At 39.2% G+C, this 18,873-nt stretch overlaps 1 protein-coding gene across 1 annotated transcript in view; it reads right to left on the minus strand.

Annotated features, from left to right (window-relative positions):
- Positions 1–6,942: 6,942 nt before the first annotated feature.
- Positions 6,943–18,873, minus strand: part of LOC310942406 (transcription regulator protein BACH2-like) — a gene marked incomplete at both ends in the record, with an annotated part of 32,325 nt that continues 20,394 nt past the window's right edge. Inside the window, 2 exons of the mRNA XM_083907786.1 lie at positions 6,943–7,365; positions 9,346–9,552. Coding sequence (XP_083763912.1) covers positions 6,943–7,365; positions 9,346–9,552 — 630 coding nt within the window. The remainder of the gene's footprint in view (positions 7,366–9,345; positions 9,553–18,873) is intronic.

Below are 18,873 nucleotides of genomic sequence, written 5' to 3' on the forward strand. Positions count from 1 at the left end.
AGAGGCCAAGCTACCTCCACGTGTTCCACAGCCCAGATGTTATCACAAACGTATGGGGTGGGGGTGATCAGTCATCCAGCCATCAAGTCACATGGGTCCAGTCAGCCATGAAGAGCCAGCCAAAGCCCAGTGTTGGACACTCGTGTTTGAAGCACCTTAAAACGCAACAAAGACTTAAAATACATTTTCTAAGTGGAAGAATTCGTCTGTATAGTCATTTACAGCAAGTTGTGATATACTTTGTTTGATATTCAAATTAAATGCTTCTTTAGAAATCAGCAGAACAGATTTCATCTGAATCATCCAAAAACCAAACATAGACTTCTCATGCTTTGTGTTTTTATTTGGCAACAAAAAAAATCTAATAGACAAATTGTTTTCTTTCTTAAAACTATTTTCATATCAAATAAAGAAAACATGACATGTTGCACAATATTGAGGAAGAAAATCTAAATAAAACATGTCAATTTTAACATTTAAAGATAAAAACTGCCATGTGGCAGGTACTCGAAAAAATAAAGATCACATGAAAAAAAATTACCCACCAAATACAATGATATAACCACCGTAAAAAGATAGAAACACAGCACAGAAACTTTTTTACATCTTTATCATACAGTCTTTACCCACAAAAAGAGGTATGCCGAATTATCCAGGTAGATAAGTGTTAAGAGTCCTTTCAACAAGGTTTAATAAAACAAAAAAATCACAATCTGAGATTCCTTAGTCTGTAGTCTGTCACTGATTCCAAATACAAAGTGCAAGCCTAGATTAGCACTGCAATCAGAGATGTCAGAAAATTGGGAAGTCAACCATCCTTTTTCTGAAAAAAAAAAAAAAAAAAAATTTCATAATAAAGTGATAGTTCAGTCTTTGTATGGTTGTGGGAGGTATGAACCTCACTTTAAACAGGGCTGCCAGTGGGAACACCAGCAAAAACAGATGTTAGCCACTAAACAAAAGACTTGCTTAATGAATTATACTTTAATTTAGGTTTATGATATGTTTTCTGCTGTTATATAGGCAGATGTTTGTAAAATGCAAATTTTCTCTAGGGTTTTGAATGTCGCTTAGTCATGTTCCTTCACTTCTGTCAGTACACGGAACACAGTGGCAGCTTTTTTTCTAGTCAGAGGTTTGTTCACATGGCAGTGTGAAGCAGTGTTACTGTAAACTGAGTCTCCTTGTTTTTACAGGCTCATCAGCAGTCAGATGTTTGACTGAAACTAATATGATGGCAATTTAAAATGTTTTTAGAATGGTCCTTCTTCTTTACAATCACAATTTAAATCAGATAATAAGCCTATGGACAACTAGTCAACAAATACAGCCAAATACTGAGGCAGATGGAGTTGTACATATGGTATGTGAATAATACAAAACTATCCAAAATTTAATTCAATACTTGATCCAAAAGTTAAATGTTTCCAATCTCCTGACTCTTTACAACACTTGTGACATGTGACCATGGTCCAAACGTTACATCTTTGGTCTAATCCCATTCCATATATTGTGCTTCTCTTGTCTCTCTGACTTGAAAATAATAATAATAATAATAATTATAATGATAAAAAGGCTAAGCAACCAATGTCAGCAAATCATTTTTCCTCACATCTCTGATTTGCAGTGCTCCTTTTAAACAATGTGTTTCATTTGCATTGAAGCACGATGAGAAAGAGTGAGGGAACGTGTGTTTGCTGAAATTAAAATGTCTAAATGAAGAACACAATAATTGCATGACATTTATACAAAGATACATCAGTATTTTCTTTTTGCACAACTCTGTGTACAATGGATTTAACCCCAATCTATCTGCAAGTGTAAGAACTAAATTGCATCTGATTACTTACAACACACCGTATTTTTATATTTAAACATATTGTTGTCTTAAATGGGGTCATTTGTTATTGTGTAAACACCTACAGTGGTCAACATTAAAGAATAAACTAGATGTTATGGCACAAAGAACTATAAATACGCAGAAAATATATAACACAGCCATGGACCTGTAAAAAAATGCAAAGCATTAACATTTGCCTGATTATATATTGAAATTAAATAAAACATTTAAAATATTTAAAAGGTATGGTATATTGCCATTGGGGAAATCCTGTGTTCCTTCATTGGACATTTTGGCCTCTGTAACCTGTAAGGCAAAAACTTGTAGCTGCACTTGTTGGATTCCTATTTGCTATCACTGAAGTCATCAACACATGTGTATGTGTGTGTGTGTGTGTGTGTGTGTGTATAAAACTGAGCTTTATAGCATACCTAAATTAATTCTCAGATCTTAATTACTATCTTTACAAAACAAGAAAAAAATGAATACACAAGTTTGTAAACACACTCACTCCCCTTTAGGTTCACATATTATGACTTGAAGTGATAGTTCAGGTTTTTTTTGTTTGTTTTTTTACATGGATGTGTGGATGTATGAGCAACTGACACATTGTGTGCACCTCTATGTGCCTAGAACAAGATTGAGACACGCTGTCACTGAAATCACGGCTGCCAGATAGCCGTTCAACAGCCTTTTCTGACTGAAAACTGAAGTCTGTATCACTTTGTAAACAGCCTGCTCCCCCACACAAAAGCTCATAGAGAAAATTATTGACTTGCATCACAGCACACAGGAGTTAATGATCCACTGTTGCATCCATCACTAAATTCTAATGTCATTTTGGGATTTCAGTGTTTCAAAATATTTGATCAGATTAATCAAAATGATGGACATTTGCCAAAAAGAGGCAGCAGTAAACCAGCAGCCCCTGTGTCCCCATGAGCTAAAAACACTGATTTTGTCTATGGACTTTGGTGTGGGAAAGTGAATGGCTCACAGACATTAATTTACAGTCAAAAAAGGCTGACTAACTGCAAGATACAGCTAAATACACTGGTTTGCCTACCTCATGTGGGTTCCAGTACTCATGTGAAAGATGCTAACTATGTGTCCGTACCTCATAATGTACCACCCAACTGTAAAAAAATATATATATATATAGATCCCTTTTACTTGTGACCTGCAAATCAGGAATTAGCTTTTCATTAAAAAAAAAAAAAAAAAAAAAGTGTCAACAAAAACATCATCAATAAATTCCTTCCTGGAACACCCCCACTCCCATTGCTCCCAAGACCAAAGTACAAAAAAACAGCAAACAAAAAAAAACAGCCTCACATTAAGAATTGTATAATCATCAGAGCAGTGTTAATAGATTGTTTTGAGAGTATTGTTGGCTGGCAGTTCCATGTGATATTATCACAACTGTGATCAGTAAATATGAGAAATATTGATTTTTAGGATGTAATATTTTTCTTTTCTTTTTTTGCAAAGGTAACGTTGAATGAAATAACAACTGCCATTTCACATTGTAGTTTGACCTTGGCACCCTGACCCCAGGGGATAAAATGAGACACACAGATGGCGATGCAGCAGCAGCAGCAGCACTCACTACTGCCACGTGCCTCACTATTGACTGCTCAGCAGCACATGAATTTGGCTTCTCACTCGGTCAATAATCCACCAGTGTGTTTGTTTAGAGATCTGACCATCAGAACATACACTGTGAGGATTGGTCAGTAGGAATAGATCTTTGTGTGTGTGTGTTTTTTTTAGTATGTGATTTCTACATTTTAAAATGCCTTACATTTTACACTGGTGTCTTACACCAGTAAACTGTAACAAACACTTCAAGTCAGGGCATTTGGTGTCTGTATAACACTAGAACAATGTAGCTACGTACATGATTGCCTTACAGTAAGTACAAACATTACATTTTCACTACTTTATAGTAAATAAATACAGTAGGTCAAAAAGAGCACTTATTTTTTGATTATTTCAAAGAATAAACCAGTGTGTTCGAAATTCAGCAAGTTTCAAAGGGATCCGTTGCATTTTTACTATGACTACCATCCATTTACCACAGTTCTTTGACCTTATTACTGGAAGTTATTGGCTTCCATTCATTTGTATTCACATACTGTATGCTGTTCATGTCTTATTCCCATAACAACTAACACTGTTGCACTCACTACTTAATCCAGTAAGAAATATTTATAGGGGTTCTGGATCAATCAAAGTTGTCCATAAAGGTACGAAGAAAGAAGATTTCCTCTTAAAGGAGGGATGATCCATCTGGAGCCAGAGCAAAGCATCTAAAAACCTTTGTAAATGACAGATTCTAGTTTTTGATTAAGATAAATTAACATTGTAATTGAGGGTAGATTGATGGACCAGCAAAACGATAATTTCAAAAGTATATTCACAACAAATTAAAGACAACAAAATATGCCCTGAATATTGTGACTCTTGAATCCAATGTTTTTCGGTTTGAAACAGAGGTTAAATAATGTGAGAAGTGCTGAAGCCTTAGAAAATGACTGACACTGGTAATGCTCCCTTTTTTTGCACACGTTTGAAGGCATCACCTTTTGGAGGCGCTAGAGGGCAGTGCTTACATCATTTGAAGTTTTATCTCCATCAAATATATGAAAAAGGCGACAATGTTTGGTAATGTCCATCTGAGTGCAGGGAAAAGAAACAGTGATATTTGTACAAAAATTAAGACATTGCATCATGATTATTCAGTTGAGTTTGTTCGTGAATGAAAATACACACCTTCGGTAACATTTTACTTTAAAGTCCTGTGTCACTTTTGGGCCATTTGAAATGTACAATTTGTAAGATTTTGAAATCTATTGGCAGAAATGTAATCTGATATCTGTAATGATGTTTTCATTAGGGTATAAACACCTGGCAGTGACAATCATATTTTCATGGTATGGGCCTTATATAATTTTTTACTTTTGTGGTTGAAGGACGCCCTGGACTTGTGATGAGTTAAGCTGAAGTAATGTAATTGAAAATACATGGCCACGGAGAACAGAGGCAACATCAAGAAAGGCATGTCAACAAAGGGGAAATATCTGTTTAACAGTGGCTGCAAAGATGACAAATATATATTTGAGCGTCAAAGAGCTAGCAATTCTTGTAGCTAATGCCACGCAGTCCTGTCATGCAACAGTCAGAGTCAAAACTACAAAACTAGGCCATTTTGGTGGAAAACCACACTGATCGATACATCAGGCAATTCTTTTTTATTGGTTGTATTCATAAAAAGTAAAGTAAATATGCTGTGTTCAATATTCTTTAAGTTAACAATGTTACAATGTACTCTCTTCCTAGTTTTCAATAAGCCAGCCCGACTGTCAGGCAAAGATGCAGAGTCGGTGTCTGCAGAAGTTACCAAGAGTATTCAGCGACAAATTATAGAATTTAGTGGAGGCTGTGTACAGAAGAATGCAGCAGTGATTTGCTGTTGTCACCTTTAAGCCAAAAGGGCAGGGTTCACCCTGGACAGGTCACCAGTCCATCACAGGGCTCCCTACGCAACACTTAAATTGAAATGTCTTTTTCATTTTAGGCCATGTTGAAAACCTCAGAGCTTACCACTAAACCAACAACTAAAGCACAATGTAAACATTTTCAATCGATATCAGAAGTCCAAGTCTCCCTGAGCAACAACTGACCAGGAGTAAAGGAGCTGGCTTATATTTTTGCAGAAGTTGTAAGTGATGGCCGTGCAATATATTTTCAGGTGTATTCATATGGATGCAGATTATTTCTGAAATTTACCCAAACCATCCTGGTTATGCATAATTTTATCTGTTAGCGTCATTTTTAAATGAAAACGTAATAGGATGGATCTAACCTAAGTGTCTAGCTCAAAATATGTTATGAGTTTTACTTCAATGTAACAATAGACAGAATACAGTTGCTATGAATTGACAGAAAGCAGTTAATCCAGCAGATGGCAATGCTCTGGATTTACTCATAACGCAAGTTAGTAGGTGAATGTAAAATCTGTCTAGTCATCGCTCCTAGAAAACTACAAGCACCTGAGTCGATACGTTTTCCATCTCTGCGTGGGGAGACGGTATCTCAGTGGTAGAGCGAGTCCTCGACAAGGCACTTCTCCCCACCTTGCTCCTGGCAGTGTGTGAATGGGAATGAAAGATGAGTGATAGGAAATGCACAGCACGTGAATGCACAGCACGTGGATGGGCTGCATGATAGTGTGAGTGAATGGGTGAATGGTAAAACTGTTGTGTAAAGCAGTTTTGAGTGGTCATCAAGACTAGAAAAGTGCTATATAAATACAAAACCAACTCATTAACCATATGTCAACTTGATCATTGGTCTGATTGGTTGTAGGTCTATCCTATTTTATACAGAGACATTTTGATCTACTTCCGTTGGTCATACCTCTTGGAAGTGACACCCTTTCCAGACTCATACTCAATCTCACAAGTATAATTACTAAAAGACAAGTATAATTACGAAGTAAAATGTTTTACTTTAGTATTTACACTATTTAGTATTTATAGATATAAGACATTATATTTCCCCCTGCTTCCAGTGATTATGCTAACAAAGCCTAACCATGTTCTGACTCCACCTCAGTGATGTTTTTAAAGAGTTAAATAATGAATATACTCATCTCACTCTCAGAGAGAAAACAAATGAGTTAATAATACAATTTTTGCCAAACAGTTCAATTATTTGTTAGTTAATGTTGAAAATGAAATCTAATATAGAGGTCAGATATGAATAACTTGCTACAAATGTGCCAAAGTAATGATGAAGATCACACAGGACTCATAAAGTAAAGTGCACAAATATGTTGACAGGAACATTACTGAACATTCTGCGGAATTCCTGAGTTTAAGCTCCCATGACATACGAGAGAACTGTTGGAAGCTGACAGGATGAAAATATCAAGATGAGAGAGAGGAGGAGAGAAAACTCCCAGTGCTTGTTTTTTTTATACCAGTCCAAAATGTCTGTTGAACAGTATTGCTCATAGTGCTTGTATCACCAAAACACGGAAGAAAAACAATACTTCAAATATCAAGGTAAAAACAAGACCAAACTTCCACCAGACTCTAAGTACTGTCCTTCTGCTTCTTCTGTTCCTCTGTAGTGCACTTCTCAGTCATTTCCTGACAGAAGGCCACAGTTACAGTGGGGCTACATATTTCCTCAGTGGACTCTGAGTTCTCCTGGCTCAGACCTGACACCTCCGCACCATATCGCCTTTGCTCCTGGCTCCGATTGAGACTCATGTCAGACACACATGCAGTCTCATTGTATAGTGGCACGGGTGACCTGGGCTGGTAAATTGTGTCTTCAGAAGAAGGCGATAGTGGTGTGGATGTTAGGTCAATGCTGGTGGGAACAGGAGGCATCTGGCTGCCCTGCACATCCCTACACACTTGATGGGACAGGAAGGAGAGGTTCTGCCACAGCTCAGACATACAAACCTTCAGCTGGTTGCGTTCGCTCATCAACTTCTGCTTCTCATTCACCTGAGATCACAAGAAATACTATCATTAGCTTATCACAGTACAAAGTAAGCTAGACCAGTCATTGTCAGGTGGTGGTTTACTGAATTGAGCGAAATATACAGTGCAAAATGAAGACTGGATTGGACAACATCGTTTATACCAGTATACGAGGGTGGGCTGAAAAGTTCATGGGCTAACCATGATGTAATGGTCAAATTTGACCAAATGCGGTTTATCTTTCTTCATAGTACCCCCTGCAGACCACATACTTTTTAAACTGGTGTTGCAGCTTTTGGATGCACTTGGAATAGTCAATAAAGTTCTCAGCAGCAGGTATTTCCAGTGCATGGTCTACCTTTTTGACCCAGGGCACTTGAAGTGCTCTTCTCCTGGGTCAGGAAACATTCAATAAAAGCAGCTGGATCTGTTTGAAAATGTGCCAAGTTCTCTTGCAACATGACCAGCGTGGTGTGCTTCAGGGGTCAGGGGTCAAAAGCTGTAGCACCCACCAAGTGTCAACCTTTTACATGCCAAGTTCACTGTGTAGAACGTTTTCTACTTCTTCACGGGCGATCCTTACAGCAGTAGCGATCTGACTAACAATCAAACGTCTGTCATCCAACACCATCAATGTTAACTTGGGTAGTGGCTGTGGCAGTATTTCTGGTACCTTGTTTCATCTTCAAGTCTCTACCTGCCCCTCTTGAATTCACCTGCCCTCTATTGCACGGAGCAGCATCTTCTATTGTACACACTAAGAAATCAAAGTATGAGACTGTACCTAAAAAGGTACAAATGCTTTGTTGCCCCAGTTGTACCCCCTATCAGGGGACAAGCACTATACCTTTAAAATTAGTACATTTTTGTACATGCTTGTTTGCACCTTTAAAGAAACATTTCTGCACCCCTAGTGACAAAAATGAAAGAAAGGTACAGTGCTTGTACACTGATAGGGTACAACTGGAGTCTCGCACTGATTTCTGTGTAGCAACCATGTCAGCAGCAATGTCCTTGGGGGCTAACCCTGTTTTCTGCAGATGTTTGGTAACACCACAGTGCCAAATTTTGTCCATGTTTACAAAATATCTCTAATTTTCAAAGTCTAGCTATCAACTGTGGGTTTAGTATAGTTGAATTGAATGCATGCCAAGTTTTACTGCTCTGTCATTAATCCTTCTGATTCTGATTCTTAGTTAGCCTATGAACTTTTCAGCCCACACTCATAGTTTGATTTATCAACAGTATAATTTCTACAACTACAACTACTCCTAATAGTCCTACAACTACAACTAATATTAATAATAATAACAACAATGATAACACTTTTGATTCGTCGTTCCAAAAGACTGGGTCTGAACCCACAATTGGGTTGCAGGGTATCTTTTGTTGGGTCCCATTTGAGAATTATATGTAAATGTTTAAAATAACATGCATCATATGAAGTTTTAATTAATTTACTAAACATCTCTTGGAAATTATTTATTTATCAATTAAATTCTACTAGGTGTTAAAGTATGGCTGTAAATTGGTTTGTCAACTTCACCATAAAGAAAGAAACACTATTTTATTTTTTAACTTTATAATTATAGTACAGTAACAACATGGTAATAATCTCATTATATAATAATAATCTCCCCACCATTGAAATAAGATGGGGAATTACCATAATATTACCACATTATGGTAATTCCCCATCTTATTTCAATGGTAATAGTGTCATAATGACAAGATGATACAATAATACAATACTGTGATTTCCTTGGTAATGAAAAATTACCATAATATTAACAAATTATTACTGCGTTGCAAGATGCTTTACAACCAATAAACAGTAGACTACAAAACATGGAAATATAAAAAAAGACCTTAACTAAAAAGACTTAACTACTACTAAAATATTGGACAATGTGTGCAATATTTTGAAAAGTTGTCTATCCCAAGGGAACTGACTGAAGTGTGTGTGCATGGGTGTGTACGTGTGCTTATGTTTTATGTTTGCACCAGTTTGCGGATCTCTCCCTCCAAGTTCTGGATGCAGTCGAGTTTTCTCTTGCGGCAGCGCTGGGCGGCGATACGGTTTTTGCTGCGGCGGCGGATGTCGTGAATGAACTCCAGCTGCTCTGAATTCAGCTTGTGCATCTTGATGAGGATCTGGAAGTCATTGCGTGGCAGGTTGGTGATGTGGTCCACTGGGAAAGGCAGCTTCACCTGAAAGGAGCACAGGAGGTTGTATTAGCTTACATTTTACCATAATGACTGACTGGTACCACATTTTTGCCCAGTGGTCTATGTTGAACTGAGGTAGAACAAACATTGCCATGCTATGCTACTGTTTAATTTCAACAACAACCTTGGATTGGTTGATTATATGACAAACAAATACCACAGTATTTTTAAAATAGCCATGGTATCAGTTTTTTTTTTTTTTTCAGTTTAATATCAATAATGATATCAATAATATCAGAACCTTAAGTATCTACTGATACTGTTATCGCTCACATCAATGTTGAGTTAACATCTTAACAGCTGTCACTGACACGCATGAGTCTATTTGACATACAGTAAATGTAAATACTAGGGATGAGCTGAGTTGATACAGATTTTATTTAGTATCTGTCTGCTGAAATATGTGCCACCAGAAACTGAATTTGAATCATTATATTTGAATTGCTAAATTTGAATAATTGCATTAAAAAAACTGAATTTGAATAGTATAATTTGAATTTGTATTGTTTAATTTGAATTATTGCATTGGAAATCTGAATCTGAATAGTATAATTTGAAATTGGATTGTTTAATTTGAATTATTGCATTGGAAATCTGAATCTGAATAGTATAATTTGAAATTGGATTGTTTAATTTGAATTATTGCATTGAAAAACTGAATCTGAATAGTATAATTTGAAATGGAACTTTTCAAATTCCACACTCCAAATATCTTCGCATTCAGTAGTGGCGGGCGGATCGATCTTAAAATATCGATCTAACGTTGGTATTGATTTTGATCAATACCAGGGTAATAATCTGCACTGCTGCGACCTGTCTGTTTCTGCGTAAGTGTCGCAATTTTGAGTGCCGCTGCTGCTGTCACAGCGTGGAGCACAGCCAGGCAGGCACACTCTCCTCTGTCCTCTTGTGCTTTATTGTCAGTTTGGCATATCCAGGTAGATAATAGTGGTGAAAGTAATATTTTGGCCATCTTTGACATTGACAAGTATTATCTGGTAATTTGTTACTTTAGCCAACTCAATAAAGTATAAAGTATGCCAAGACTTTGAAATAATACATTTATCCCATTGAAATGTGTTATTTTAATTTTGCTATATTACTTTTGTATTCTACTTGAAAGAAAATAATTAGTTTGTAACATTTGGTGTGCAATAAACTTTGTTTATTTAAAGGTGAAGTAAGTAGTTTATAGTGCCATCTAGAGGAGAGGCTGAAATTTACAACAAAGACCTGCTGCTCTGCTCACCCCCTCCCTTCCCTGAGCGCTACGGTATCCGCAGCCGGTCAAATTTCGTCCTCGTCGTCTTTCTCCGTGTCTGCGGCCGTAGCAGACGAAGCGGAGAGAGAGGAGGCGGGACTTCCGCTACAAGTAAAGAGACGCTTGATTTGTTCTCTCGCATTTGTCCTTACAGGCTCCGGTAGAAACATGGCGTCTCGCTGCTAACAGTGGCTATGCAACCACGGCCCGCGACCGTGTTATTTTACATGACTTTTTGAAACACTACGAAAATGAAACAAAAACTATTATACATCGACTAGACAATGCAGGAGCACATACTATGTATAAAAAAGTGGATTTTGGGTTATATAAACCCATAAATACTGCATAGTGTCCCTTTAAGAAAAGAAGTGCACTGAAGGGAGATAATTTATTTTAATTTGTTCTCAAGTGACAATTGTGTGCACTGTTTTAAAGCATTTTACTTATAAACTGTCCTGGATGGATTACTATTAACAAATAATTAACAAATGAATTATCCAAACGAAAGGACAGAAAGGAGCGCCGTAAGTATCGGTATCGTATCAAAATCGCCGATACTGACTGGTATTGGATCGGTATCGGATCGATACCGAAATTTGCCCACCCATCGCATTCAGTTCTCACAATTCAAATTCAGTTCTCAAAATTCAGATTCAAATTACTGTGACAGACATCCAGGTAGTTCAAGGATGTAGTAAGAACAATCGAGCACAGAAACAGGATCTGCCGGCTTGGCGTTGATAACAGCTGCCATGAACGGCTTCCGAACCACTGGCTGTTGCTGTATCCCACCGGTGAGTTACACTTTACGTTAGTTTGTTTACTTGACTGGGTTTGTTTATGTGCTACTGGTTAGCAGATGAGAGGTCTCTCATCTCATCTCTCATTGCTAAGTTAACGTTAGCCTACATTTACGTTACCTTAGCTGAAGCAGCCAGATAGATAGAGTTTGTCAGTCTCTCATCTGCTAACCGTAAGCACCTAAACAAACCCAGCTGACATCCATCCATCCATTATCTACCACTTACCCTCCACCGGAGGGTTGCGGGGGGTGCTGTGCCTATCTCAGCTGACATTCAAATTTAAAATAAATAAAACATTCATACTATACAGACTAATTTCTCGCCTCAAATGATCTTAAAACCGCGTTCTGGGACACAGAAAAATATTTATTTCAGGTTTTTATTTGTTTTCTCAGCTGCTGTGTTCTGGCGATAAACCAAATCGATTCTCCTGTATCTGTGCTCGATTGTTCTTCCTTCATCCTTCAACTACCTGGATGTCAGTCACAGTAATTTGAATTTTGAGAACTGAATCGGAATTTTGAGAACTGAATCTGAAGATATATGGAGTGTTGAATTTGAAAAACTCCACTTCAAATTATACTATTCAGATTCAATTTTTCAATGCACAAATTCAAATGATATGATTCAAATTCAGTTTCTGGTGGAACATATTTCAGCCCATAGATACTGGTCAAAACTACTGGATCAGATATTGGAAAGAGAAAAATGATACGATACAAAATCCTTTAAATTGTACAGCTCTTTACGGCTGATTGTAAAAATTTAAATAAATATAAGAAACAGTATTTCAGCCCTGTGATGGACTGGCAACCGGCAGCAGAGAAGCCGAGACATTCCTCTCCTCGGCCAATTCATCCAGCTCTTCCGGGGGAATCCCGAGGCGTTCCCAGGCTAACAGAGAGACAGTCTCTCCAGCGAGTCCTGGGTCTTCCCCGAGCCTCCTCCAAGTGGGACATGTCCGCAACACCTCACCAGGGAGGCATCCTAAGCAGGTGCCTGAGCCACCTCATCTGGAGAGCCCAGACACCCTGCGGAGCAAACCTATTTCGGCCATTTGTATTCGCGATCTTGTTCTTTCAGTCACTACCCACAGCTGATGCCATCGGTGAAGATAGGAGCATAGTTTGACCGGTAATTTGAGAGTTTCGGCTTTCGGTTCAGCTCCTTCTTCGACAAGACAGACCGATAAAGAGCTCACATTACTGCAGACACCGCACTGATCCATCTGTCGATCTCTCGCTCCATCCCCGAGTCCCCAGACTCTGCTTCCTCCTTGGAAGGCGTGTCAGTGGGATTGAGGAGGTCTTTTCGGTCGATTGATGGTGCACTGCTTACCCCTCCTGAGTCGCCGGATCGCCGACCAGAAACTCCTCGAAGCCGCCCGGAAATCGTTCTCCATGACCAAACTCCTCCCACACCCGAGTTTTGCCTTTAGCGACCACCGAAGCCTGCCGGTACCTGTCAGCTGCCTCTGGAGTCCCACTAGCCAAAAAGGCCCAATAGGACTCCTTCTTCAGCTTGACGGCATCCCTTACCACCGGAGTCCACCAACCATTCCATACCAGTCCATTCGGACTCAACATCTCCCACCTCCCTCATGACGTGATCGAAGTTCTGCCGGAGGTGGGATTTGAAACTCTCTCTGACAGGGGACTCCGCCAGACTTCCCAAGAGACCCTCACAACACGTTTAGGTCTGCCAGGCCTGACTGCCATGCATCAGGTGGTGATCAGTTGACAGCTTCGCCCCTCTCTTCACCCGAGTGTCCAAGACATATGGCCACAGGTCTGATTACACGACTACAAATTCGATCATTGACTCACGGCCAAGGGTATCCTGGTGCCAAGTGTATATGGACACCCTTATGCTTGAACATGGAGTTCGTTATGGACAATCCGCGACGAGCACAGAGGTCCAATAAAAAAGCACCACTCGGGTTCAGACCGGGGGGGCCGTTCCTCCCCATCACAGCCCTCCAGGTCTCACTGTTATTGCCCACATGAGCATTGAAGTCCCCCAGCAGAAGGAGGGAGTCCCCACCAGGGGCACTTTCTAGCACCCCCTCTATGGACTCCAGAAAGGTTGGGTACTCTGAATAGTTGTTTGGTGAATAGGCACAAACAACAGTCAGCACCCGTCCCCCCGGCCCGACCAACAGACGCTCGCCATCATGCCCTTCCCCCATGCCTGGCTCCAGAGGAGGGCCCCTGTGGCCCCCTTCCAGACGAGGGAGAGTGTGGTCCATTTATGGTTTTCTTTATGAGGTCTTTGAACCGCTCTTTGTCCGGTCCCTCACCTCGGACCTGTTTTGGCATTAAGCCCCCGACATCTGAGCTCCTGGATCATTGGGACAAGCAAGCCCCTCCACCACGTTAAGGTGGATATATATATATATATATTTGGGATGCAACGTAAAGTTTTTCCATGGTTCTGTATGCTTCACGGTTTTGGGGCCATGGTAACGGTACAGTTTTGATATCTTAAAGGTCACATAGAGTGGTCCTGTTGCACATATATGTGAGTTATGGAGGTCTACTTACATATATTAAGTTGTTTTTATGGTCAAAATCCTCCTAGTTGATGTAAACGAGCCGATTGAAATCTGTCCTTTTCGAAGCGCTTGTCAGTCGCGCTATTTCAGCCATAAATCTCGCCCGAACGGAGACAGAGTGTGTTGTGATTGGCCAGCCAGCGTAGAGCCTTCCCATCTGTGTTGTGATTGGCCAGGTATCTGGAAGTGACGTAATCTATCACGTCAGCTCTCAGAAGCGCAGCTCCCTCTCTGGAGCGGTGGATGCATTGCTACTCATTATCAAAACATTGTTTTAACAGTGTTTAAAAATAGCTTCGTCACGACTCCCCGCCGCAGTCCCTTTATGACTTTAAACCAGAGTCAGACCCAGAGTCAGAAGACACTGTTGCTCGTGAAACACCTCCACAACGGACGTTATTCTTCTTCTGCGGTTCAATGTACGCAACCGGATGTGCCCGGACTACCGCCCGGAGCAGGACGATCGGTTGTTCAGCTGCTTACGTAACTATAACGGGATTTTCAGTGATCTCGTTGAGCCCCCAGATTACAATAAAACACAACATTCTCAGCAATGGCTGAACTGTTTGTTTCGAACCGTCAGGCTTCATAAACAAGGTAATGATGCAGATACACACCAAAAAAAACAGCGAACTTCCGGTCTAGTTCCGCTTTAATATAAAACTGCTCAGACTAGCAAAGGCAATATTGCATTGTAAAAATAACAAACATAAAACCACACAAATTAAAAATAAATATAAAGTTAAACAACATTTTAACCCACTCACAGAAACTACTTAACACCACAAATACAATCAAATGTGAACATGACACCCAAGGCATTTTTAAGGAATTTGGGGGCCCCAAGCAAAATGGACATCAATCAATCAAATTTTATTTGTATAGCCCACAGTTTACAAAACATAGTTTGTCTCATGGGACTTCACAGGGTTGGTAACATCCTCTGTTCCTTAAACCTTCGACCAGGGTAAGGAAGAACTACCAGGGAAAATACCCTTATAACAGTAAAAAAGAAAGAGGTAGAAACCTTAGTGAGAACCACAGGTCAGGGATCCCAGGGTCCGTGGACGGACAGACGTGCAGTAGATGTTACCCAAAACATACAATACACAATTAGAAAGAATATAAAGTAAAAAGTCTTTGAATGGCAGGATCCATCTGGATCACTGGGTTTGTAGCAGCCTGTAGCGAAGGTTGTTGTGGTCAGAGACTTGGGGATGAGTCCTCTTTCCTGTCCTGACATGAATGCCCCCAGCCCCACCACACACACGCAAAGCCTACAGGAACTACAGCATATCTATACAGTTTAAGTTCACCCACACTTTATATAAATAACAAATACTGCTATTGCATACAGTGCATAAGATTTGAACATTTTGAACATTTGCAAAAAAAAAACACCGTACCATAAAGTTCAGTTCACACACAAAGTGAACTGTTCATGTTCATAGTTCACCATTTCAATTTTGAACTAGTTCAAAGTTCAGTTCATTTTTTTTAGGTGACAAATGAAAATGAAAGACTGAACTTGTTTTTCAAACTATGACTTCAATCACTGATTGTTCTGGTCTGGATATCATCTTCAGGCAAAGAGAGCCCAGCAACACAGACAGTGACATCATGAAGCCCTCTAAATGCTCAGAAGAGACCATCCAAGAGATGAGCACACCTGCCACTGGATGTATGCAAGGACCAAGTTGCACATTACCCAGTGAAGACAGGGAGAGGATGCTGCAGACACTGCAATAAAGGATATGGCAACACACAATACAACAAGTGTGATGTTCGCCTTTCCTTTTCAGAGGACAAGAACTGTTTTTAGGACTTTCACTACCAATGACAGTCAGTCGTGAAAAGAAAAAAAGCTAGAGTTGTATCGTCTTTATTTAGTTATTTATTTTTAATAAATGAATTCATAAAAATATGACTTATGTGTAATTATATATGTTTATGGGGCTAAGTAAGCAATCAACCCTGCAAATGAACCCTTAGTTGTTGACAAAGTGAGTACAAATATAGAAATTCTGCTCCCACCTAAGCCCAATGTTGCAAAATTACAAAATTTCTCTAAAACTGTACAGAAACATTTTTTTTCTCAAACATTATTTGAATTCTGCATCAAAGGGCTCCTACAACAACAACTGAAAGGTAAAATACTTGGACTTCCTTTGAGCTAGTTCAGTATCTGGAGCATCACATTTCTGGGTTCAATTATACACTCAAAATGTCCATAAAAACAAAACTTTCATGTGAAACTCGATAGTCTATATGAGTTCTATTCCATGCGAGAAATAGCCAAGAAACTTAAGGTTTACGCCAACAGTGTGTATTACTCCCTTCAGAGAAAAGCACAAACAGGTTCTAACCAGAGTAAAAAGAGAAGTGGGAGGCCCCGGTGCACAACTGAGCAAGTAAGACAAGTTCATTAAAGTCTCTAGTTTGATAAATAGGCAACTCCCAGGTCCTTAACTGGCAGATTCATTAATTGGTACCCGCAAAACGCCAGTGTCAGTGTCAACATATACAGTCAAGAGGCGACTCTGGGATGCCTTCTAGGCAGAGTGGCAAAGCCAGTCGTTATGGACAGATGAATTGAAGTTTGTGGTGTTTGGATCACACAGAGACGCATAACAAGTGAAAAGATGCTAGAAGAGTGCCTGACGCCATCTGTCAAGCATGGTGGAGGTAATGTGATGGTCTGGGGATGCTTTGGTGCTGGTAAAGAGGATTTTGAATAAGAAAGGCTGTCACTCCTTTTTGCAATGCCATGCCATACCCTGTGGACACTAATTTCATCCTACAACAGGACAATGACCCAAAGCACACCTCCAAATTATGCAAGAACTATTTCAAGAAGAAGCAGACAGATTCTGTCTGTAATGGAGTGGCCAGCGCAGTCACCAGATCTCAACCCCATTGAGCTGTTGTGGGAGCATCTTGACTGTATGGTACACCAGAAGTGCCCATCAAGTCAATCCAACTTGTGGGAGGTGCTTCAGGAAGCATGGGGTGAAATTTCTTTAGATTACCTCAACAAATTAAAAGATAGAATGCCAAAGGTTTGCAATGCTGTAATTGCTGCAAAGGGAGCATTCTTTCGACAAAAGCAAAGTTTGAAGGGAAAAAAATATTATTTTGAATAAAAACATTATTTTTTTGTATTATTATTATTTCATATATTGTATATGTCTTGACTATTATTTTATATTCATTTTGCAACTCTTTTGATGAATAAAGGTGTGAGTTTTAATGGAAAACACAAAATTGTACAGGTGATCCCAAACCTTTGAACAGTAGGTATTATGCAGAAAATGTGTTTGTTTCCAGACTGGCAGCTGGACAGATGTGTGATGTAAACTCCACTAGGTGTCAGCTTTGAGCTGCTCTTTAAGTCAAGCCGTCTTGACAAAAAGGAACACAGCATGAGCCCTTTGTTTTTCAGTTAGTCAGTCATTTTTTTTCTCTCAGTGGTACACTTGAAATGTATAAATGTATTAATTGTATGTGTTTCTTTATACTTTAATATGTACATGTACATCCTTGTCTTACCCAATATACACTTTGTATATTAACACTACACAAGAGTACACCTCTTTGTACATCCAACCTTCACACACAGTCTCATTTGCCCATAACTGAAACATCTTCTTCAGATCCCACAATAGGAATACATACTTCCTACGGGCACTGAACTAGTCTGTATGATATAAGATGTTTCTCTATTTTGGGCTTTTATGTATTAGTATGTGAGAACATGTGTGTATAAACAATAATACTTGGTCTGTAATAGTACTTGGTCTGTATTTCTAGTACCTTTGTGTTGGACCATTCACACTCGTAGCATCTACTGTATACTGTGCATCTATATACAGTGCTTTCTCTGTCCTATATCATTTCAGTTAGCACACTGCCAGCAGAGTTGCCAAGAGCAATATATGAAGTTAAAGTAGGCAGGAGCTGGTTGGCTCAATATTCCATGGCTACCTCTCAGCATAATGTACACCAAGTAATCTGAGGGAGAGAACAACACTTGATAGGAGTGAAAACAGTTAGGATTCCTTTAATACTGATAGTGATACTGATACTAGTACTGCTTATTGATAGTGATACTCTTATTTATACTATTTTTGTCCTGAAGACACCATGATGTCAAGTTATTGGGGATGATGAGCTGTGAGGGAAAATAGCGTATCATTATTCCCTCACCACCAGAGGGCAGGCTCTTCTTTTTAAACCAATGGACTCCACAGTAGTGAAGGCCGAGCTTATTGCTGCCACACATACAAAAAAGAGTGGGGTGCTCAGTATTACGTTATAATGAAAAACTATTACGTTATAAAAAAGAAACTATCACGTTATTTCGAGATAAGATGTCTTCTTGTTATAACGAGAAACTATAACGTTATTTCGAGATAAGATGTCTTCTCGTTATAACGAGAAACTATAGCGTTATTTTGAGATAAGATGTTTTGGCGTTATAACGAGAAACTATCAAGTTATTTCGAGATAAGATGTCTTCTCGTTATAACGAGAAACTCTAACGTTATTTTGAGATAAGATGTTTTGGCGTTATAACGAGAAACTATCACGTTATTTTTGAGTAAAGACTGCCTTCCTCAGTTCACACTGTGAACTGGTAATCAATTGAGCTAGTATGTTGACATGGCTGAAAATGTGGATTC

This window comes from Microchirus variegatus, assembly GCF_963457635.1.
Source record: "Microchirus variegatus genome assembly, chromosome: 21".
Classification (NCBI taxonomy): Eukaryota; Metazoa; Chordata; class Actinopteri; order Pleuronectiformes; family Soleidae; genus Microchirus; species Microchirus variegatus.